The following is a 23,420-nucleotide window of genomic DNA, read 5'->3' on the forward strand; positions in this document are numbered from 1 at the left end:
GAAGGGGGAAAAAAGGAGACAGAGGCGATGAGCAAGACCCCCGGGTTTTTTTTTCTGAGGCAGGTACGAGACGGATATCCGCAGCAGCAGCAGCTTCTTCTTCTTCTTCTTCCCCCCTCCTCCCCGCGGCCGAGCATCCGAAAGGGCCGTCCGAGCTTTACACACCGACTCCCCGCTCCCCTGCGCTCCCGTCCAACCGGGAGAAGAAAGAAAAAGAGCGGACGTGGTGGTTGGTGCTCGGTAGTTAGGGGTGTGCGTGGTGGAGGTTGGAGTGGGGGGGGTAGGTAGGTGGGTGGGTGTGTGTGTGGGTGGATGTGTAGGTGGGTTTTCTGACCCCCTCGCAGTCACATGGGAGACACCGTGCACATTTTCAACAACAAAGATCAACAGTGAGAGGAGGAGATGCTCCGTCCTTGTGTCTGGTGCTGTCCCTGGTGCTAAAAACTGGAAGCTTGCACATATCATTCTGCTTTTTTTTATATTTAGATTGTATCTATGTTGCCTTTGCAGCCTCAGTTAATCAGTTTAATGGGGGGGATTCTGCAAGCGTTGGACACTTGCAGTGAGTGCAGCCACATGCTCCAACCATTTCCTCCTTTGTGTGGGTTTCTTTCAGAGGTAATCAATACAAGGTGACGTCTTCTTTTTGAAATCCTCCAATCAAGTGTTGGCAAAAAAAAAAGTCTTGTAGTTTTTTAGGAATTCCCTCTATATATTCTACTGTATGCATAGAGATTGGTGACAAATTAAAGGAAACCTTTAACCCTTGACCCCTACAATGAGGGGATCCTGTAGGTGATGGTTTCAGAAGGGATGCAGGGATACACCCCACTCATTATTTAGAACACATGCATTTGTCTCCCCAATAAAAACATAAAAGAAGCAGATGGCTTTTATTTCTACAAATAGATGCAACAGTACGAAGGGATGCAGGGAAGGCACAAATTGGTGCAGAAAAAATTTGTAGGAGGAGGTTAACCAGACCTCTCACCGTGATGTGCTCTGCTGTGCTGTGGAGGGGTATTTTGCTGGCATGGTTGAGGTCTATTTGTCGTCTTAGAGGGAAAGATCCCATCAAATCAAAACTGTTCTGTGCAGTCATCTTTATCTTGTGATCAGTCATTTCTCTCCTGATGGGAGTGGTCTCTTTCCAGGATGACAATGCCCCCATCTATAAGGCACAAGGATTCACTGAATGGTTTGATGAGTGTGGAAATTATTTAAACCATATGCTGCGACCTTCAAAGTCACCAGATCTCAACTCAACGGAACATTTATCAAAGATTTTGGACATTTACTACAACCATCAATAAAACATCAAATGAGGGCATGTCTTTTCAAAGAATGATGCTCTGTCCCTGCTGCGTTTCGGAGACTTGGAAATAAAAGGTGTACTAACCCTGTTCAGAACTTTTGGGGTTATTTGGACCCCAGGCCATTTGGCTTAGGGGACAGGTATTGTTTTTTATTTTTTAAACATAAAAAGAGGGACATTTGTCATGCATTTGGAACCAAAAATACATCAACTTATCAGAAAATGTATTTAACAAAAGTCTATAATGAATACCAACTAATATTTTGCACATATTCTTTCTTGGGGTCCCCGAAAGACTTTCTACATATGGCAACATGAAAGTCCTGAATAGGGTTAAAGCTGTTCAGGAAGCACGTGGTGGCCCAACACCTTACTGAGACTCTTTATGTTGGTTTTTCCTTTAATTTGTCATTCGTCTGCACAACTTGTGATCCACTGAATCATCCACACTCTTTACTACGTCAAAATGTATTTTTAGAAATAAAAAAACCCATCCCAGACACTTCCATCCTTCAGGTTTTCCTCCATTTATTGTACAGGTTTATCTTGGAGGAGCTGCAGTTGCATTAAATAATTCCTGAGACACCGTGCCACACCTGGCTAGTGTGCGACATAGAGCCAGTCTTCAGGATCTGGGTTATTCATAAAGCGCTGGAAGATCCTCATGCAGGCGAGCCTCAAGAGCAGGATAAGTGTTTTCCCCTGTGCTTTTCTCTGTTGCAGTTTATAGTGATGTGAGCAGTGATTTGACGGTTATAGCAGTCGAGTTAGAAAAGATCTTCCCTCTAGAGAGACACTCATTCATGTCGGTGCCCTGCAGACAGGGACTAAGAAAGGCACCCAAACTCTGACACCTAAATTAGCTCAGAGTCTTTGTGCTCTCTGGGTGTGTATAAGTGAGCTTGGGTGTAGCTGAACCAGCTAAGTGGTAGTGGTGAGGACTTTATGGGATGATGGGTCTCTCAGGGAGGGCTGAGCAGTTTGGAAAATAGCATGCTACTCATTATAAGCAGTTAGTGGTAATGCAAAAAATCGGCTGTGTTGCTAGTGTGGTTCCAGTATTTTGCATTTTCAACTTGGGATGTATTATTGCAGTTGAAGCTTTCCAACTGCAGCTATAGCATCAGTGGTTGTCATTGATTTGCAGTATAAACATATTTCAAGTAAATCTGTCATCCCTCAGAATTTTTTTACTACTTTACACCAAACTCCTTTCAGCGAGGGATGAAGGATAGTTGAGATACAGCTTCTGAAGCGAGCCTCGTCCTTCAGAGAGAACACTGTCAGCCAAAGTCGTGGGAAAAGTGGGCGGTGTCATTTTTTTTAGGTAATCAAAATGGCCAGGGTTGTTTGCATTTCAAAGAACGAAATGGGAAATAAATGATGCATAGATGTATACATTCTGTAAGAGAAATGAGGTGGTAGTGGTAGGCTAGAGCAATGCTTATGTTGGTCAGTAAGCAGTCAGACTGAAATGCTGGTTTTTGTTTGGATTTAAAAAAACATATGCTTATGATTTGGATCCTTGTAAGCTTGAAGGGATTTTAAGCGGTAACAGCTGGATTTATGACAGAAAACTTCCTGACTGAGCTTGATAACGAGCACAAATGAGATTATGTGATATCTCTGGCTGTCAGTATGTTTTAATCAAAGCCCTCTTTAGCTTTTTTTTAAATACACAAATTAGGTTCTCATGTTAGTCTACTTCTCACAGTCTTTTTTTTTTCAATGGTTGCAAGCACAGGCCTACATCTCATCCCTCTCTAACTACCACAGCTGAGGTATCATCAAACAAGGCCCTCAACCCAACAACCCCCTGAGGAAGTGAAGCTGTGGTTGCACTGGGCGTCCTTTGAGTGAATGTGTGTAGCTGTGTGAGTCTAACCAGTAGCGCTGCAGCTCAGTGATAGCTTCACTGATTGATTAATTGTTTGAGCTAAAAAAAAATGTCAGAAAATGGTGAAAAGTGTTGATCAGTGGTTCCCAAAGCTCAAAATGATGTCTTCTAATGTTTGATTTTGCCCACAACCAAAAGATGTTCAGCTTACTGCAATAGAGGTGGAAAGAAGCCAGACAATTTTCAGTTTTTAAAAACTGGAATCAGAGACTATTTTTCTTAACAAATACTTAAACTGATTAATTGATAACCAAAAGAGATTAATTAAATAAGGAAAGGATAATCCCAACTAATTGTAACAGTTCTACTGATCTCCGCCTAACTACAAAAGGTTTATATCTTATTAACCAAGGTTGCTTAATGTAGGTTGGTGAGTTCTTAGGACAGCTTATTAACACAAATGAATGCCCAGAGTTCAAGAAATTTGCAAATCTTTTTCTGTAAATGATTGATTAAAGTTTGTAAAAGCATCACATTAGTGCTGTCCTTAAGCTTTTATGGGAACATCAGATCAGCATTATGTAACATTTATAATCCACACTCTGGAAAACATTCACAAACTGGAAAGAAAGAACTGATACTGTTTGGAAAGGTGATAAAGCTGTTGATTTCACTCTGTCATTGGTTCATATTATTACATATTATAATGGAAAAACTCTTATTTTACTTTATATGTATATAGATGTACAGTTGAAACCAGAAGTTTACATACATGGTATAAAAAGACGTAAAACCTTTTTTTTTTTTCTCTCACTATCTGACATTAAATCCAAGTAAGCTTTTCCTGTTTTCGGTCAGTTAGGACTACCAAAATTATTTCTGTTTGCTAAAAGCCAGAATAATGAGAGAGAAAATTTTGCATTACTTTCTTCAAAGTCAGAAGTTTGCATACACCAAGATTACGATGCCTCCAAGCTATTTAGGAAAGCTCAGATGATGATGTCATAGCTTTGGGAGCTTTGGATAGCATCTGAGTTGATTGGAGGCACACCTGTGGATGTATTTTAAGGCACACCTCAAACACACTGCTTCCTTTTTGAAAACATGGAAAAATCTAAAGAAATCAGTCAATACATCAGGAAGACAATTGTGGACCTTCACAAGTCTGGTTCATCCTTGGGTACAATTTCCAGAAGCCTGAAGGTTCCACATTCATCTGTTCAAACAATTACACACAAGTATAAACACCATGGGAATGTCCAGCCATTATACCGCTCAGGAAGGAGACGGGTTCTGTGTCCCAGAGATGAAGTGTTTTGGTTGAAATGTGTGTATCAACCCCAGAACAAAAGCAAAAGACCTTGTGAAGATGCTGCTGAAGCTGGTCAGAGAGTGTCATTATCCACAGTCAAAGGAGTCCTGTACCGGCTGAAAGGCTACTCAGAGAGGAAGAAGACATTACTCCAAAAGCAACATAAAAAAGCCAGATTACAGTTTGCAAATGCACACAGGGACAAAGACCTTCATTTCTGGAGACATGTCCTGTGGTTTGATGAAACTGTAATTGAACTGTTTGGCCTTAATGACCATCATTACATTTGGAGGAAAAAAGGAAGAAGCTTGAAGCCTGAGAGCACCATCCCAACTGTGAAGCATGGGGGTGGCAGCATCATGTAGTGGGGGTGTTCTGCTGCAGGAGGGACTGGTGCGCTTCACAAGATAGATGGCATCATGAGGAGAGAAGATTATGTGGAAATATTGAAGCAACATCTCAAGACATCAGCCAGGAAGTTAAAGCAAATGGCTCTTCCAAATGGATAATGACTCTAGGTATACTGACAAACTAGTTACAAAGTAGCTTCAGGACAACAAAGTCAATGTTGTGGGGTGGCCATCACAAAGCCCTGATCTCAATCCTGTAGAAAATTTGTGACCAGAGCTGAAAAGGCGTGTGAAGCAAGGCGGCTTAAAAACCTGACTCAGTTCCACCAGTTCTGTCAGGAGGAATGGGCCAGAATTCATCAAACCATTGTAAGAAGCTTGTGGAAGGAAAATCAAAACATTTGACCCAAGTCATACAGTTTAAAGGCAACGCTACCAAATACTAAGGAAATGTATGTAAACTTCTGACTTTGACTAAAGCAAAACGTTCTAAAAAAAAAGTTCTCTCTCTCATTACTCTGGCTTTTAGCAAATAGAAGTAATTTTGATAATCCTAACTGACCTTAAACAGGAAAAGTTTAGTCACATTTAATGTCAGGCAGTGAGAAAAAAAGGTTATGTATGTTTTTGTAAAGTGTGTGTAAACTTTTCAACTATATATTCTTGCACTCTTCCAAGCAAATAATTTAATCCTGTATTTATGTCATTTACTCTTCAATGAGACAGATTTGTAACGTTTTTCTTTTTGTTATTTTATTGACATTCTCTTCAGCATGCAAGTTATAATCTCACAATACATACATGCTCTTGAAAAGACCACGCATTGACTTATATCAGCCTGTTACAACCTCTCCTTTAAAAAAAAACTTGGGTTCAGGTGGATTTACATTTCATTTTTCAGAGGATACAGGTTAAATCTAACCAGACTCTCTGTCCAGATGCTCCACAGTACTTTATGAGGATAAAAGAAAAGCCCCGGGTCTTCAAAAATCACTCAACTGAGCTGCGTGCATGTGTGTCAGCATTGATGGCACACACACAGAACCTGTTTACGCCCCCGGCTGCAGTCCCCACCTCTGCTCGCAGACCCACACCCCGGCGCAGAGCTCATCCACAATCCGCCGTGACAAAGGGAAAGAGCTGAGCGCAGGATATAAGGCTGCCACTGGCTGCCAGAGTGTGTCCAGCACAGTGATTTCTGCAGATTGCAGCAGTTTGAGCTAAACCCCCCTCTGTCTGCTCACTATAGATGGGACCCTGGGCGGGTGGGGTCACCATTGGTGCGTGCAGTGACCAGGGTGGAGCTGGGAGGGAGCGGGGGGTGTTTGGTAAAGTTGGTGTGACTATACTCTTCACAGCTGGGTGGATACGATCTCTATTCTTTTTTTTTTTTTCCCAGCACAATACGTGTGTGTGACTGATATTCCCAACCTTAAAGCTGAATCATATGATTCCAATCCCCAGTAATGGAGGGGGGTCTATGTGCTGCCCTTTAGTAACGTGTCAGAGGCAGAGACAGACAAAAGCTGGAGGAAAAAGAGGCAGAGTTTCCTCCAGAGACAACATGTCAAACAGGTCCCTGAGGCCTGAAACAGAAGACTTAACACATATCCTGGTGCTGGTGTGTGCAGCAATATGCCAACTCTGCTTTTCGATAACATAAGCTGTAAGAAGAAGGTTTTATTCACAAACACATAGTAAATGTGCAGCTTCTCCTCACGCATTTACAGTTATAGCTTCCAGTACATCTAAGATTCACTCATTACCACAGATGATGTAAGATTTAAACCCTGTTTCAAAGAACATACTTCATCTTTACATCCTACTTCATCTGAGCTGATGCACCTCCTCCCTGTGAGGCTGCCCACTTGTTTTTTTTCCTTATTAGCAACAGCTCTGATTGCTCCGATAGCCGCTCTTCTTCCAAATTTGGCCAGGCATCTGAGTCTTTTCTAATGCAGATAAGCTTCACTTCTCATTTGTCTCGAAGAAAAACTGTAGTTCACATTGTTTGTGAAGCTTTATCTTTACATAAATCTTTCAAAAATATTTATGTATTTATGAGTACAAATTAGCCAGACTTTAGTTTGCTTTTTTTTTTTTTTCTTCTCCCACCTCCAAGGGATTTTATGATTTATCAGCTGTCTTTTTGTTCAGTGCTGGCTTATGCAGAAAACCCAAAGGAAATACACTATATAAATCAACCACTCTGTCACCAAGGATCCACAAGATACTGAATAAACAGGCTTTCCAAGGCAGGTCATAAAAATACCTTTCTACATACAATGTTTCCCACTTTGCTTTCCCCGCTGTATAAATCAGCCACTGCAATTACAGTGAGACTGATGACTGAACAAATCTGGAGTGACTGACTGACGGACCTAATCATTCTAATTAATTAGGCGAGTCTTGTCCAGTCTTTATGATTGTGCACTGTAAATATGGGGACAAAAAATGAGCAGATTGTCTGTGTTTGCCAAGTGGCAGATGTGAAATATGCAAGTCATCCCCAAGCATCATAATTGTCTTGTTAAGTTATGTCATGATTGTCCCTCCAAAGCCAACTAAAGTTGTATTTGGCCAAGAAAGAAGAAAGTTTAGTCGCTGCAGTCTGCGGCCACCAGTACCCAGCGGGTTATACTCCGGTCAGCTCGACCTACTAAAAGATATTTATATCCTCAACGCCACTTTTTTGAGTCATATCCCAAGGACAGCTGTGCTATTTCCGTGCTGGTTCTTGCTCATCCTCTGTCTCTCCCGTCCCTTTTCTTATATCAGTTTCTCCCTAAACTAGTTGCTGGAGGTCACCCTGCTGCTCCAGTTTAAAATTATATAATAATTAGACAGAATGAAACCAGGACAGCGAGGAGCTGTGGCGCCCCAAAGGTGCAACGTGACTCACGGAGCTCACAAGACGAGGACCATCTATAGGTCCGTGCGAAAGAGGGAGCGAGACAGTTTCTGTGAGTTATGACATCCGGTTCTTGGTGTGCAAATCAGGGGACACGCTGTTTCGCAGGCAGTTAACATTTATGAATCACATGATAGCATTCATTCATATGTCAACTGAGAAGTGGGAAATGACAACAAGTGTGGCAGTCAGTTAAAAAACACACCTACAGTATTTCTAATACTTGACACAAGACAATAAAAGGCAGCTGCATTATTTACATATGTAATAGTGATTCAAATTTCCCACTTCTTGAAACTATTACAACATTTATCATGTCCGACCAAAGTCAAAAATAATGAGAAAAGCTCCGGGCTTATTTTGTTGACTGACAGAAATAAGAATGATAGAAATTATAATGTATTTCTTGACACTGAACTTTACAAAATGAGGCTCCACTTATGAATACAATATCCACTGCGTGTTTCTGCCACAACTTATGAAACAAGGACAAATGAACATGAATAATGCATTTACTGTAACGCAGAAGCAGTGGGATTATGAATATTGACATTTATACTTTATATTTATCCCACTCACACGCTCACATTTGCTATATAACCCTATCAGAGATGACTACCCCATAGTGGGGACATCCGGAAAGCGAGGAACCTGTTAAAAATAATGGAAACCACGTTAACTGCTGCACATATGTATCAGCACCTCCCTCTAGTGGAGGATCTTGTGGATTATTTTTGCCCCATTTTATAATATCTGCAAAATCAAGCACAGAAAAAAAGACATTGGAAGTATTATTTAGACATAAACAGCAAGGTCTCTCTGAATAATGGTGTTTAATTTTACATTTTTGATTTCTGAACATGACTGTTGAGTGTAAGTCAGACAAGCAGTATTGTGTAGAAGAAAACAGTTTGTGTGACTGATTAAATGGTCTACTGCAAGAAATTTGCTGCTCATTACTGACAATTTTTCTCTGATCTCAGTTTTGCTCTAACAGGCTGCAAAAGCAGGGAATTCAAAGCTTTCCTGCCTTGCTATTTTAGGAAATTCTATGAAGTTTGCAATGACAATCTCTGATTTTTCACTCAATTACAAGCCATTGAATTAAATCAACAAATTACAAAAACTGCACTAAAAAGCCTGACTGAGAAAGACACATTCACCTGCATTCTCTCTGCAGTATTTCAAGCTGCTCAGTGGGCTGTGAGATCCTTTTCACCAACAGTAATATTTTTTTTTTCAGGCAGAAAGCATAACAAAACACAACATCACAATAAATTCTCCAATTAGGTGCGCTGTTGACTCGATACAAAAAGTGACTGAAACATTAATATTCTTTCTACGACCACAGAAAGCGAGCAAGAATAAAAGATGTGATTAATGAACAAATCTCAGAGCTCAGGGGGACACAGATAAATGCTTCGGTGGCGTCGTGACTCATGGACTGTCTGAGCAGGAGCGCAGCCTCATCTGTACCGCTTTTTACTCACGCTGCTGTTTCACTGGCTGTCTGCCTCCACAGGTTGGGTTGGAATGGGCTAAAGTGGGACGACTTCCCATGCATCATCTTAAAATCAGCTTTGCTCACTGAATAAACTGACTTTTGGGGTTATTTGTCAACCAAAACTGTTGTAAATTCTGACTGCATTATATTATACACCTAGAAACTAAATCTCTGGGTGGAGATGGAGTAAGCATAGAGATGGAATACATTGTTTTTTGTGGTGTGGAGTGCACTCAAGTATTTCTGAGTCATTAATTTGAAGAGAAAAAGGTAATTTTTGAGTTGAATAATCCAATCAAGGGATGCTTACGGGAAGTCATTTGGCAATGAGAAAGATAAGATTCAAATTAAAGCGCTACCTTCATTTAAAAAGCAATAGCCACCAACCATGATTGGATTTCTCTTCAAAAACAAATATCATTTACTACAGCTTTGAATTAACTGCTAAAATGTGTTCAGAATTAGTCAACATATCTGTATTTTATTTATTCAACCTTGATTTTACCAGGTAAGTTAATTGAGAACTGGTTCTCGTTTTCAATAGCGACCTAGTCAAGAGACAGCGTACAAACAAGATGAAAAGCAAAAACAGATTCATCACACAATATTACAAATTACACAAAGACTTGTAAAATAGAGAGGCTAAAAACAAGTGTAGTGGTCCTGAAGTGCTGCTCTAATTGATTTTTTAAATGACGAGAATGACTTTTTTGAATGACTGCTGTGACACTGACATATAAGACATGCATTTATAGCATTGAAAAACAAAGCCTGATCTACATTATATACTTCACAATATTTATTTTGCATTACTTTCGCTATTGAGCTGTCAAAAACTGAAATATTACATAAAAGATTTTCCCTCAGGCACACTTGTGTTTATTTTATCACTGGGAAGGTAATGGAAAATCTGATCCGTCTTGGCTTAACCACCTGATTTTTTATAGTTTAACATATGCTGACAGCTACAGCGCAGTAAAATAGTGCTTGAAGAAAGAGTGCTTGAAATAGTTACACATGCTCACACAATGATATTATAGAAATCCATTAGTAATTAAGTTAAGTTTAAAAAGCTAATGCACTTAACTGCGTTAAACCAAATCATCATTTCAAGTTACACAACTTATTTGATGACTTTAAATCTGGAAATGGTTTGAATGTGAACTGTGAAATTCTAAAAATGTCACAAAGCGAAAAGTTCAACATATTCAGAACGACTTAAAGAAGGCTGAGTAAGAAGGTTGTCAGTGTCAGACATGTAGCGGTATAATCAACATTTACGAGAGTCTTATTTAAGCGGATTCTCTAATTTTCCAACATACAACATTAAACTAAATGATCATTTATGAACTCACATTTTTTTTTTTTGTTGTTGTTTCTTTTTTTTAAGATTTTCTCTGCAGCCCGTGATCACGTTTAACATTGTGCAAGTCTTTTACGTTGTCAGTGACACTAGCCAACGTGTTGGATTCAGAGTTAGTCAGTGTCCTGTTTGCTCTCAGCTAAAACCAACCAACAAACAAACATCACAAAGGCTAACAGGACAAATAGTTAACAGTTTATAGGTGTATCAGGATATAATACAGTCTGCTTGAGGTCATGACAAGTGCTACAACATGACATTAGGACTATTGTTAAAGGACTTTAACAGTCCAGACAAAAAGAAAGACTATAGAAAAAACATAAACGAACATTTGCCCACATCAGTGTTATCCTTCACAGACTGCATGAGTCTCAGCTGCTTCTCTGCATGATTTTTAGAAACACAATCAGCCCACAATTTTAAGTCAAAACCACTATTTGTCACTCAGGCGTGCAGAATTTAATGAAGTCCAGTTCATATCTAAGAACGTATGATCAAGACACATTGTATTTTTACAATTACAAAAGAACAATAAACAACAAAACACAACTGAATAAAAGAAAATGGAAATGAGTTCACCTGATTTCAAAACAAAAACAGCTGGAAGCAAATTCAGACAATAGATGAGATGAAGCCAAACAAGATTGAAATATTTAATATAAAACAGAAAGCAAAATAAATCTCAAACCCCAGTTGGCCGGCTCATGCTGACCTCTGACTGTGTCCTCATCTACTATTCAAGCTCCACTTCCTCTGATGTAAAATATCTGGTGACTTTTTACAGTAACTTTCACAAAGCATTGCTTGTGTTCTATGTAGGAATTATAGTAACACCAAGAAGCCACAAGATGGCGCTGTTCTTCAGGTAGCTGATACAGGCAGCGGGCTTTGTGGTCTTTGTCCCATTTGCACCTCTCCATGAGCATTTTACTTCAAGTTGAATCTCCACAACTGATGTACTTAATGTATTTTCTTACTGTTGTATTTGTCTGATAAAGAAAAAATGAAATGTTATTCAAAAAAAACATTCAAAGGTACATTTCTGAGGTTCTGACCATCCTCAATTCAGTCGACTATAAGGAGTTCAGAATGATTTGCTCTGTTGAGGTCAGTGAAAACTGGACACAGTAACAAAATGTGATTTCCTACAGCTTTATTATCCCTTTCTTTAACACTGTATTTCTGTGCCTCAGTTAAACTTTTATCAGTCGTTCATTTGGATTTTTGTGGCCGTCGAGTGAAGCCGGTTAAACACATGCAATTACAACTCTCTATAAACAAAGTGAATCATCCATTTATTTTTGAAGTAGCTCTTCTACTACCAGCACATGTTGAATTTATTTTTGCTACATTTAATGTTTGCATGACCTGCTGAACTGGATTACACTTGCAATTAAGTAGAATTAAATGGAGATTAAACATTCAAGGTTAACATTTTCCATAAAACAAAACAAAACACATTTAACTTTCTTCGTCGGGCAGTTTACAAGTGTCATTAAAAAAAGGGGGAGGATTTGAATCTGGAGGTATTTTTGTAGCAGCAACAGAATTAACTCAGATATTCTTAGCAGATGATACAAGATACAGGCCTGACAGTCCCAAACACTGGTATAACAAGGTCTGGGGGGATATTTAGGTCCAGTGAAAAGAGCTTTAGCCTTCTTGAACAACTTATCCTCATGAATTGTGCTCTTTACCTACATCACTGTATATTTGCAGATCTTGCAGGAACTTGTTTTTGTCTGCCATGGTAATAAATAAGTAATTACACTTGATGATCATAGATATCTTCGAGAATAGCAGCCAGATTTTAGATTCAAGAAAATCCTAGTTTATTGGTGGGTTTTAAAAAGGTTACAGCAACAGTCTGGTTGCACAAACATCTGTGGGGAATAATTTGCAGCACCGAAGGAGCAGCAAAATGACTCCCATTTTACTACTCGAAACCTTTCTGTTTATGAAAACAAAAACAAAATGCGTCTTGATGCTGCAAAACATCTGGTTTGAAATATTAATTCAGTACTACGCGTGAAGCGGCCAAAGAACGCCTTTAAATATGCAAATGTATCCAAACCAGCATGTTAACCAGCCAAAATCTGTGGAAAAAGAAAGCAAAAAACAAGTTTATGAATGTCACAGATTTGTATATTGACGGAGAAAGCAAAACAGCATAGAAGTAAATCTAATAGAAGATGTATGGAAACCTTGCTGTGTGCCGGGTTTATTTGCTTTCTAGGTGTGCTTGAAAGGCAACACTGAATCATCCACAGCACAGACCTGCATAACTTCTTAACCTGGAGGACTCTGTGCCTCACTGTCTGGATGTGTCTGTCTGAACTAAGGGCATCACTATCACCTTTCTTCAAAACGTATTGCCTCCAAAACACAAGAGAAACAAATGCACGACTGGTTGACACGTTCTTTTTTTTAATTAAATTCTTCTTATCACAACAGCGTCTTTGGTTTTCTAAATACTTTGATGCAGCAATTATGACAATAGATGTTAAACGTTCTTGGTTTTCCAGAAAAAAAGCTACATTTAGCAAATATTCCCACTATATTCATTGCTTAGTGCATGAACTTTTTTTTAACAAAACAAATCTTGCTTAAGTACACTTAGGTGCACATGTCAAATTATACAAAAACCTCGGGTTTCTCATATTTTACATCAACAAATAAACAGGGGCAGGACAGGGACCCTTCTGCTGAACAAACTGTACAATACAATAAAATCAACAAAGTGTGGCTAGAAAAAAACAATTTAGCTGATTTAGATTTAAACATGAAGCAATGCGGATTAAATGGGAATGTAAAGGGGAATCCGCATCATGTAAAAGTTCACTCCTATGGTATACAAATATTAAATGGGCTGAAGACAACAGTCATACCATAGAGATCTTTGTATTTCCCTGTTAAACCAAGAGTTTGCTTGAGATTCAAATTAAGATCAATGCAACAGGGAGATCACAAAAAAATGCACATTTTAAACTTAAACTACAAAAACAGCTTTTAAAAAAGACAATAATTACAAAAAACGTTTAACAAACAAATAAACAACCATATTTCTTGTCTTTATTGAGTACTTTTTTAAAAAAATGTGAAATGGCGAGTGGAAGAGGAGCTGACGGTGATATGTTTTGTACATTTCATATGAGCCGTTGCTATGATGTGGCTCCTGATGAGAACACATGTTTTTTAGGTTCACTGCGTACAAACAGTCCCATGTTTGTACTATGAAAGAGAAGTGTACGTACAGCATGTACAGGGGAGACTTTGAGTGTGCTGCATAGACTGGGATAAACAGAGTGACACACGGAGGTTACCGAGTTCTGCGCCGGGCGCATACGTTTGGCCTGCGTGTGGCCACAAAGCCGTGTTTGCAGAAGCACTTGTATGAGCCGGCGGTGTTCACACAGCGGGCGTTCTTGCACGGACTAACACGGGCTCCTGGTTCTGCACACTCGTCAATGTCTGGAACAAATAAACACGAGCACTTATGAATGAGTGGAAGCTGTTAAACGGAAAATGAAAGATCACTCAAAGGCATAAAGTTGTTATGTGTGTATATATAGTCCTTAAATAGCAACAGAAGAAGTATTTTTGTACACGTAGCGAGTACAAACCTATACAGCGGGTACGGGAGTGGTCTAGCCTAAAGCCTGGGTTACAATCACACATGGTGCCTAGATAGGAACGGACACAGCGACCATTTGCACAGCTGCACTCGTCTGAATCCTCTTCTGAACTGTCACCTTTTTATGAACAAACAGGGAAGGGAAGACAGAAAATGTGAGCTGGAGAGAGGGAAATATATACAGTTTTCCTGATATGATTGTAGATTGACAACAAAGATACCTGGGTTGTAGTTGGCGAAAGCTGCCAGGAAATCCTGCTCCCCATCGGACTCGGTCTCAAGGTGCATCTCACACAGACGACTGAACATCTCTGAACACAAGGAATAAACTTCTTTTTAGTCCAAGAGAAAGTTGTACCAAGAGGCCAGTTGGACCTTCAGTCGGCTCACCTGAGTTCCTGGGTGGACAGGTGTTACACTCGGGCCCCCAGCCTCGACCGTAGTGGCAGCAGCACTCTGAATACGTCACCACCATGCCGTTTCTGGCCTGGCTGCACATGGAACCCTCGTCAACCTGCAGGAAACACACATCCTTGTGGGCTGCAGTGCGATCTAAGGATTAAAGACAGACATGACATCTTATAGTGTCAGATGAACATGAAGTTCCATTTATTTGCATTGCAATTCATACTTAAAGTATAGAAATTCACATTCAGCTCTAAGAATAACATCAGGTTTGTGTGAAACAGTCTGTTGCAGAAGGACCACCATGCACCGCAGGACATTCTTTAAAAATGAGCAATATTTGGCTGAAAGTCATTACATCAGCTTACATTATGTTACATTCACAATCTCTTCATTGAGGATGGATGCTAAAACCTCAATAAATGTTCATGTAAAAGTTAAGGAATCCACTTGAATATTCCTCGGTCCAACAATAATGTGTGAACTAGCAAATGTGCATGAAATATATTGCCATTCATTTATTCTCTGTACACACTTGTTATGACTGGGGGGGGACAGAGGTCAGGAGCTTCTCTGTGAATCTATGAGTGACGAAATAAGTAAAAATCCTAATAGAGTGGGCACTTGTATAGCTTAAAGTGGCCACAACAGTTTTTCAGCCTGCTGTAAATGTATTTTTAGTGCAGGAGATATTTAAAAAATGATGTTAACTTTTGCATAAATGCATGAAACTTGACAGTCCGAGGCCATGTCAAAATTAGTCTTTGTCATGTATTTTGCGCCGCATCTTCTGGTAACACAGAAAAAGTGATGTGTGTCTCTGTTCTTATGGTCAAGGGCTACAGTCATACTATAATACAGCATCACAAACTGTCCATAGTTAATGATAAATTCAGAGACATTATGAAAAGAAAATCACATAACATCCTTCTTTAAGTGCACAGCTCTGTGTCAGTATGGAGAAGACTGGGGAGGAGGCAGAGTACAATAGCCTCAACAATCAAAATGTGTTACTGAAATAAACTTTTTGAAATGAACCTTTGCATTTTTTAAGCTAAGAAGGTCATGTAAAATATTGCTCTACTCTTTACAGCCAATATATCTCCAGGATTAATCAACCAAAGGAGTAAGATTTTAAAATTCTTCACAACATGCATGCAACACACATGATATTATAATATCTTGATTAAGTTTTCAGAGATGACTTCATTTTCATAAATGGCAACATGATTTCACCTTTAACTATCAAACTGAACAGTTTATGATGTGTATTGTAGTGTAATCCTTGATTGTAATGAGCAGACCTCACCTTTACTGTGTTTGTTTCAGGATATATGGCGCAAAATACACAATTTGGTCACGAAGGAAAGTCAAATGGCCACCGTGACTGTCAAGAAGACTTTTTAGAATGAGTCGAGTTCTGAATATGTTCAGATTCACCAGGTAAAGTGAAAGAAAAAGCCCAACTAAACCAACTACAGTGTTCATGTACTATCGAGTACTGTGGCACATAGATCCTAATCTGTTTTTATAGATTGTATTGTTTATTTACATACACAACTGTTAGAATGTGCAGACAATGTTAAGTGACCATACAAAAAGTGCCAAAAATATAATATCTGCAAAGAGGAACCAGTTTTACTTTGTTATCACACTTGAAATCACAACCACGTCCATATCAGTATGAATAGTGTAGTTTGCAGCCTGATTACAATGATCAGAAGTGACAGGTTCATTACCTATAGTTCTTAATTTGCACTAACAAGCTAATTGGTGTAATTACATAAAGTGTAAGATATTCCTAAAATGTAAACTCAACAGTTGAAATACTTTGTGAGTCAATTCTATGCATAATTATATTAAATAAAATTGGGGTACCGATCTTTCAAACACTGTGCTTAATAGTAAACAACATGCATGCTGTGTTGTTTGGTTGGCGTAATAGGTAAAAAGCTTCACTAGGTAAAAAGCTTATTGTTAAAGCTCAGTCTCTTGTTGGTCAGTATGTTTCTGCATCTTCTACACTTGTAAAAATGGACTGACATAGTGTTCACTGTTTTTTTTTTTGCCAGATGTAAATAATAAACCAGCTAATAACAGCCTACTGACTTCAAAAACACAGAATTATTATGAATCATGTATCTTGCATGCAGAAGTATTACTAGTGAGCTCAGGACATTCTCCACTAAATGTTCTCAGATGCTGAGTCTGTTTTTTCTCTACAAAAAAAACATCCATAATAGCAGAGACAAAAATTGTTTTGAACACAAACATGCAGGGAAATTGCTAGAAGTGATCATGTATTCTCACATACTCTGATACTGTTTTTGTGCATACATTCGATATGACTACACAAAGTGGTTTCTGTCCAAGAATAGGAAACTGTCTCTATAAAGGCGCGTAAAAAGGGAAAGGGTATATCGTAAAGTCAGTATTGGCCAGATGGGACACACATTGGGAGGAATTACAAAGAGTAGCATGAGTGGCAGATGTCGAGGTAAGCCAAAACTCATTTTAAGAGGCCAGGCTCAGGTGAGCTGACGCTGATTTTACCCACCGTCATAGACGCACTGTTTCAGCGCTGCACTGAAGGTGAGGGGAGGGTCGCAAAAACAGTGAAAGGAGCCGGGCGTGTTCTCACACCTCCCATTCTTACAGTACGAGGGGTCCTGGCACTCATTCACATCTGCAAAGGGCACCACAGACACTGGTTACAGTATGAACATCTGCTTGGGGCCAGCTATTAGCCTGTAGGTGGTGGACACAATAACAAATAAACTTGTACTACAAATATAAAAATCCATACAATTAAAGTTGTGAACAAAAGTTTACAAACACTTGTAAAGACAATGTGTATCATGACAGTCTTGAGTTTCCAGTGACTCCTACAACTCCTAATGTTCTTTGATGGAATGATTGAAACACAACTCTTTGTCACAAAAAACAATCATGCATTTTGGTTCTTGCAGAAATATGTTATAGGTCTTCTGGAAGGATGACGAAATCTTGCGGGTTAAAAACATCCATACAACAATTTGAATATTTGGTTAAATGTCCCTTGGCCATTTTCATCTCATTTAGGTGCTTTAGGTAGCCTTTCACAAGCTTCTGGTTTTATCTCTGACAACTCCTCCAAAGAATTTATGAAGTTACACAAAATGTGTTGTCTTGCTGATAAATACTTGCTTCTTCAGCACAGTCCACAGGTTCTCCATGGGGGTTTAGGCCTGGGCTTTGGGAAGGCCACACTAACCTGTTGTTTTTTCAGTTCCACTGGCAGCAAAACAGCAACAGAGTATAATACTGCCACCACCATGCTTGACCGGAGCTTTGATGTTCTTAAGCTTAAAGGCATCACCTTCTCTCCTGCTAACATACATATCTCTGGTCATTGCAGCCAAATAGCTAAATTATGGGTCACTTATCCACAGAGCTTTCCTCCAGGAGGCCTTTTCTTTGTTAATGTAAACTTCAGTCAAGCTTTAAGTTGCTGTTTCTAGACACTGGCACGTGTTCCAGCAGCTTTAAAATCATTGCAGACCTTCTTTCTGGTGATTCTTGGTTGAATCTGGACCATCATGACTATTTGTCTCCCAGCAACAAGTGAAAGTTTGTGTTTTCTTCCTGATTGTGGCAGTGACCCAGCTGTGCCACACACTTTAAAATGACAAACAATGGTTTGTACAGATGATTTTGGGATCTGTAACTACATTCTTTATTTGGATCCCCATTAGCTTCTACCAAGTGGTGGCTAGTCTTCCTGGGGTCCATTCACAAAACAACATGGGAACAGCTGCTTTGAAATGGCTCCAAGTGACTTTCCTGACTTGTTCAAGCCAATGATTCACTGTTCTGGATCTGTGCTGAGCTCCTCAGACTTGTCCACTGTAGTGTTTTGTGGCAGAGTCTAAAGAGTGCATCAAATCAGCTTTATTTAAATTGGCTCAGAGGAGTCAGCAGCTGTAGTCAACCGTAATCACTCACAAGAAGTTAGGAGACCATGCCACTAAATAAATGAATACCACCAAACACGATCATCCAGGTTGTTGTGTGTACAGCAGTTTTGGTTATACTTCCAGAAGACTTATAATAAATCTATGAAAGAACCAGAATGCATGATTGTTTTTTGTGACAAAGACACATTTGTTTCAATCACACCATCCTAGAAGATTAAGAGCTGTGGGAGTCCCTATAAACTAGACTGCCATGATATACACAGTCTTTACAAGTATAAATAAACTTTTGTTCACAGCTGTAGCCCTTCGATATTTATTCCATTATGGAGATTTGTGTGAACATGTGTTTGTTTGTTAAATTCTGTATTACTTGAAGCTGAAGTGTGAGGTGGATCTGAATTACTCAGTCCACGTCCCCTATGTAACAGGACGGGTTGAATAACTGTAGCTCTGACACAGTCCAAACAAAAACGGCTTCAGCTGCAGCATTCATTGTCGTGACATTGTGCTGGTTTAGATAATCGTGTACAGTGATGGGTAATGTTATTGTGTCCACCCCCTTGTATATCCTGTTTTCTTTCTGTTTATGTTTCTACCATAAGTGTTGCATGCAAGATTGTGCTTAAGACAAAAAAAGATTCAGTCATGCACAACACTGCAGCTGTTGTCTCGTAAAAATGCAACCACACTGTGATATCTGCAAGGTTAAAATAGGGAGCTTGGTTCCAGCAGCACTACGATCTGCCAAGAGGTTTGCAGGAACTGCTATGTAGGCCAGGGTGTACCGTTATGTGGATGCATAATACGGATAAACTTTCTATTTATTACTTTATGTTGGGTGTCTCTTTTTTTACGCTTGAATAGAACCCAATATGGTGTCACTAGACTGAAATTTGGAGAATGAGCATCTAGAAGACTTGCAAAACAGAAATCCTCAGGGTTTTCCAACTCTTTTATAAATACAGCTGTCCTAATTCCAAGACATTCCAGGACAAGTCATGCACACATTCATTCAGTCCCTATTTACCCAACTTGAAAAAGTAGTTTAGAATGACTCATAGCAATGATTTTCCTACTTTTTTTGACACATGATTTCTGTCCTTAGTATAGGCACAGTGGGGCTCTGTGATGGGTCCACAGTTACCAACAATTATCAGATCCATTGCAAAAGAGGTGCCCAAGTATGTGTTTTAAGATAATTAAACTCCATCTACCCATCAATTCATGTCATGGTTGTAGTGATAACTGGAGGACCAGAGCCATCCATACTTCATATTCTTGATAAATCAGGAATTTCTTTAACGGTTTTGTTTCAATGCCGAGACACAGCAGTTTGATAGAGGTCCTTCCACTTTGGATAAATTCCATTTTCACTGTTTGTAACCCTACTCAAAGCTTGAGACCATAGATGAGGCTCAAAATGAACATCTACTAGCATTTAACTTTTGCATCCAACACCACAGCCAGCTTCAACATTAGCTTTATTGCAGTCAACATGCATTAAAAGAAATCAATGTCAAGATTCTGAAGAAGATCCTGAGGAATTCTCCCTTTGGTGAGACAGAATCTCAATCTCAAACTTGGGTCTGTGCACCAACTGTGCCACATCCAGCAACAAACTGCTCCTGTAAACCATGACTCACTGACTAAAAGAACAAGTTCATCTGCACATCCGCAACGGCACCTCAGTGTCACTGAACAGACATTTTCCAGACCTCAGCTGAGTTGCGTCCACAAAAATGACAAACAACAGCGGTGACAAGTACACCTTGAATGCTTGACCACATTTGAACACCGCAGTTCCTACAAATGACTTTTGGCAACAAGTTCACAGGAGAGCTACACCAAAGTCATGTCATTCTTCACTGCCACTTCTTACTATGTAACTCTAACTGCATGTCCCCATTCTCTGGTCATGTTGTTTTTAACAAACTCTGACTCCATGACAACTCAATATCAAATGCTGAATAGTTGAAAACGCAGTTCCTATTTCATCCTTATAACCAGAATATTAACTGCAGGTTTTATTAACAGCTATGCTACAATTCTCCATTTTCCAAAGAGGTATGATGCTAACAAACATTTCAGAAATCCAAGATGCATTTGTAGATGTAAATGTAGATTTCCCCCTGATAAATGTAATATTTGTTCAGAGTTTATTTAGGCAGCAATTATAGCAAAATAAAATACGAAGGCAACCGCTGACTGGAACTGTGCTGCATAAAGAAACAATAGCCTAAATGAGTAACTGTTTTTTTGAATCTCATGTACAAAATGTTAGATATATGCATGCACATGTTCTTTATGTCTTAATTTGTCTAATCAGTAACTGTAACCTGATTTTAAATGATTGTTTTCAATCGTTTTTTGGATTCTTGTGGTTTAACTCAGATGGATTATTAAATCTTCCTCATCTAACCATCACTGTATGTAAACAAAAAAGTATGCAGAGTACTTTTAAGGTTGTTCTAAGCACTTTGTCCGGTCTAAACTGCTGTTCTTTGTAACTGTGCTACAGCAGAGGGTCTCCACTCACCAGCCTGCTCCTCAGGAGTCACGCAACTGTTACGGTCAGTAGCCAGAGTCCAGGGTGGAGAGCAGATGCAGTAGTACGACCCTGGCGTGTCCACACAGAGGCCGTTCTTACAGTTTTCTGGGTCCTCACACTCGTTTACATCTGTACAACACAAACACAGGTGCTCAAGACGATTCCTCCAGCAGCTAGATGAATGCAGTTTAAGCTGGGAGATGATAATTCACTCACCTGCTACTGTCACCATCACACACTTCTTCATGTTGGAGTCTGGGGTCCAGGGCCGGTTACAGTAGCAGTAGAAGGAGCCCTCGGTGTTGACGCACTGACCGTTAGTACACAGAGATTCATCGTGGCATTCGTTAACATCTGAAGGAAAACGACACAACAACAGCGTGTCACAGAGCATCTACAAGACTGTTGGGGAAAGCTTCAGGTGTCATTTCATGCTGTGGATCAAAGCACTCACCAATGCACTCGAGGAGGTTGCTGTCATAGTAGAAGCCTTGTTGACAGTAGCACTCATATCCTGGCAGTGTGTTCTCACAGCGACCCTTCTTACAGATTTCATCAGCAAACAAGGAACACTCGTCAATGTCTGCAGACAAGGAAGAAAAGATCTCTTTTTGTTCACAGGTTCACAGCTGACATGTTTGCAAGGATGAATTATGGGAAATGGTTGACAGCTTTTTCTTCTAAACCGAGACAGCAGGAGCATCTTTGGACAAGGGTCATCCCAAAGGTAGTTTAATTCAAGTGCTACTGAGATCATTTCATCATTACAGTTGGAAAATATGTACCGTGGTAGGCAGGCAGGCTGTACTGAAATCCCTCTTCATAGTAGAGACCTTGTCCATTTGGACAAAGGAAGTGGAACTCGGCTGGATTGGAGAAAACAAGGAAGAGGATAGTAAACAGAAAAAATCTAATAGATAGATTCCCAATATTGCATTTGTATGCACAGCACAATGCAAATGTACCTGAGTGGGAAACTGGGCAGGGGTAGATCTCACAGTGATCCCCCCATCCAACTCCAATGGAGCAGCAGCACTCCTGCTTGGTGACGTTGGTTGCCAGGACGCTGTCGCAGAACACAGTGTCGTCCAGGTTCAGGTAGCACTCCTTCTTCTCATCCGTCAGCACTCGCACTGCTGCAGGAAACATAGCAAACACAGGTTTTGCTTTGCATATCCAATGGACTTCAAACATTTTTTCGGCGAACCAAGCTGAATTTTCTATTTATTTGAATGCTTTAACGTCTGTACCTCAGTTCATATACATATAGGATTTGGTAATTTATGATTATAATTGGTTGGATTTCTGGACTCCAGATTTGTTTCAGATTTGAACTGAAAAGTTTAGGGTTTGGAGCAGGCTGGGATTACATGTTCAGCATTTTAAGTTCTGGGATGAATGTGGCTCTACAGTAAACTAAAGGAATCAGAGCAGGCTTACCCTCACAGCTGTGTTTGTCCTCTGAGAGGACGTAACCGTGATTGCAGACGCACACATACGAGCCCGGTCTGTTCTCACAAGAGCCGTAGGGCTGGCAGAGACTTCTGTCTGCGGCACATTCGTCGATGTCTGAAAGGTAAATCACAGGGGCTGCTCTAAGCATTTGTTTCAATCCAAACACCGTCTGAGGCGCAAATAAGACAACATTTGGCTATTGTTATATTTGTATAGACACTTAGCATATCGATTCTAATCCTGCGTAATTAAACCCGCTTCTGCCACCAAACACAAAAATACAACAACACATATTACAATGATGGCAAACGCCTGTAGTTGACAGTTGAAAGTTAGGGGGCCACGTATACATTCTTGAAATCCTTTTAAATTGATGGCAAGATTTTGACAAAAAGGCAAAACATATGGTGTCTTCATCTCATATAAGAGATGAAAGAAAACAGATAGAAGATAAATATTCACAAAGAAAAAATCTAATTATTAAATATGAGGAACATCTGCTGCAGAAAGGTCTGACATTACGCATATGAAGTCTCTGACCTTGGCATCCTCTGCTTCCGACCAGCGTGTATCCCTTCTGGCACTCACAGTGGTATGAACCCATGCTGTTGATACACCGGCCCTTCAGACAGCTAGATGGCCTCTCACACTCATTGATATCTGAAGGAAAGGAATTACAAACAATGAAACATGGTGGGAAGTTGAAGCACAAGTCAGTCTTTACTTGTACAGTCCGACGTTGATGGACAATCCATTGAGATTGTATTCTAAATGATTAAGAATTGCATTTTGGGTTTATGTAACGCAACTTAAATACATGGTTTCTTCAA

General features: G+C 39.7%; 1 protein-coding gene across 3 annotated transcripts in view; it reads right to left on the reverse strand.

Moving 5' to 3' along the window:
• Nucleotides 1-11,028: 11,028 nt before the first annotated feature.
• ltbp3 (latent transforming growth factor beta binding protein 3) overlaps nucleotides 11,029-23,420 on the reverse strand; it is a 40,710-nt gene continuing 28,318 nt past the window's right edge. For 2 of the 3 annotated variants that reach the window (XM_008276205.1, XM_008276204.1), the window contains exons 18-29: nucleotides 23,131-23,250; nucleotides 22,576-22,704; nucleotides 22,101-22,271; nucleotides 21,921-22,001; nucleotides 21,590-21,718; nucleotides 21,352-21,489; nucleotides 21,124-21,264; nucleotides 17,189-17,317; nucleotides 14,617-14,778; nucleotides 14,448-14,537; nucleotides 14,216-14,344; nucleotides 11,029-14,063 (exon numbers count right to left, since the gene is read on the reverse strand). In XM_008276205.1, the coding sequence (XP_008274427.1) occupies nucleotides 13,912-14,063; nucleotides 14,216-14,344; nucleotides 14,448-14,537; nucleotides 14,617-14,778; nucleotides 17,189-17,317; nucleotides 21,124-21,264; nucleotides 21,352-21,489; nucleotides 21,590-21,718; nucleotides 21,921-22,001; nucleotides 22,101-22,271; nucleotides 22,576-22,704; nucleotides 23,131-23,250 (1,571 nt within the window). In that variant the 3' untranslated portion in view covers nucleotides 11,029-13,911. The remainder of the gene's footprint in view (nucleotides 14,064-14,215; nucleotides 14,345-14,447; nucleotides 14,538-14,616; nucleotides 14,779-17,188; nucleotides 17,318-21,123; nucleotides 21,265-21,351; nucleotides 21,490-21,589; nucleotides 21,719-21,920; nucleotides 22,002-22,100; nucleotides 22,272-22,575; nucleotides 22,705-23,130; nucleotides 23,251-23,420) is intronic. The other variant, XM_008276206.1, reaches the window with a different exon arrangement.

Source organism: Stegastes partitus, unplaced genomic scaffold, assembly GCF_000690725.1.
Source record: "Stegastes partitus isolate 25-593 unplaced genomic scaffold, Stegastes_partitus-1.0.2 Scaffold67, whole genome shotgun sequence".
In the NCBI taxonomy this organism is placed as follows: domain Eukaryota; kingdom Metazoa; phylum Chordata; class Actinopteri; family Pomacentridae; genus Stegastes; species Stegastes partitus.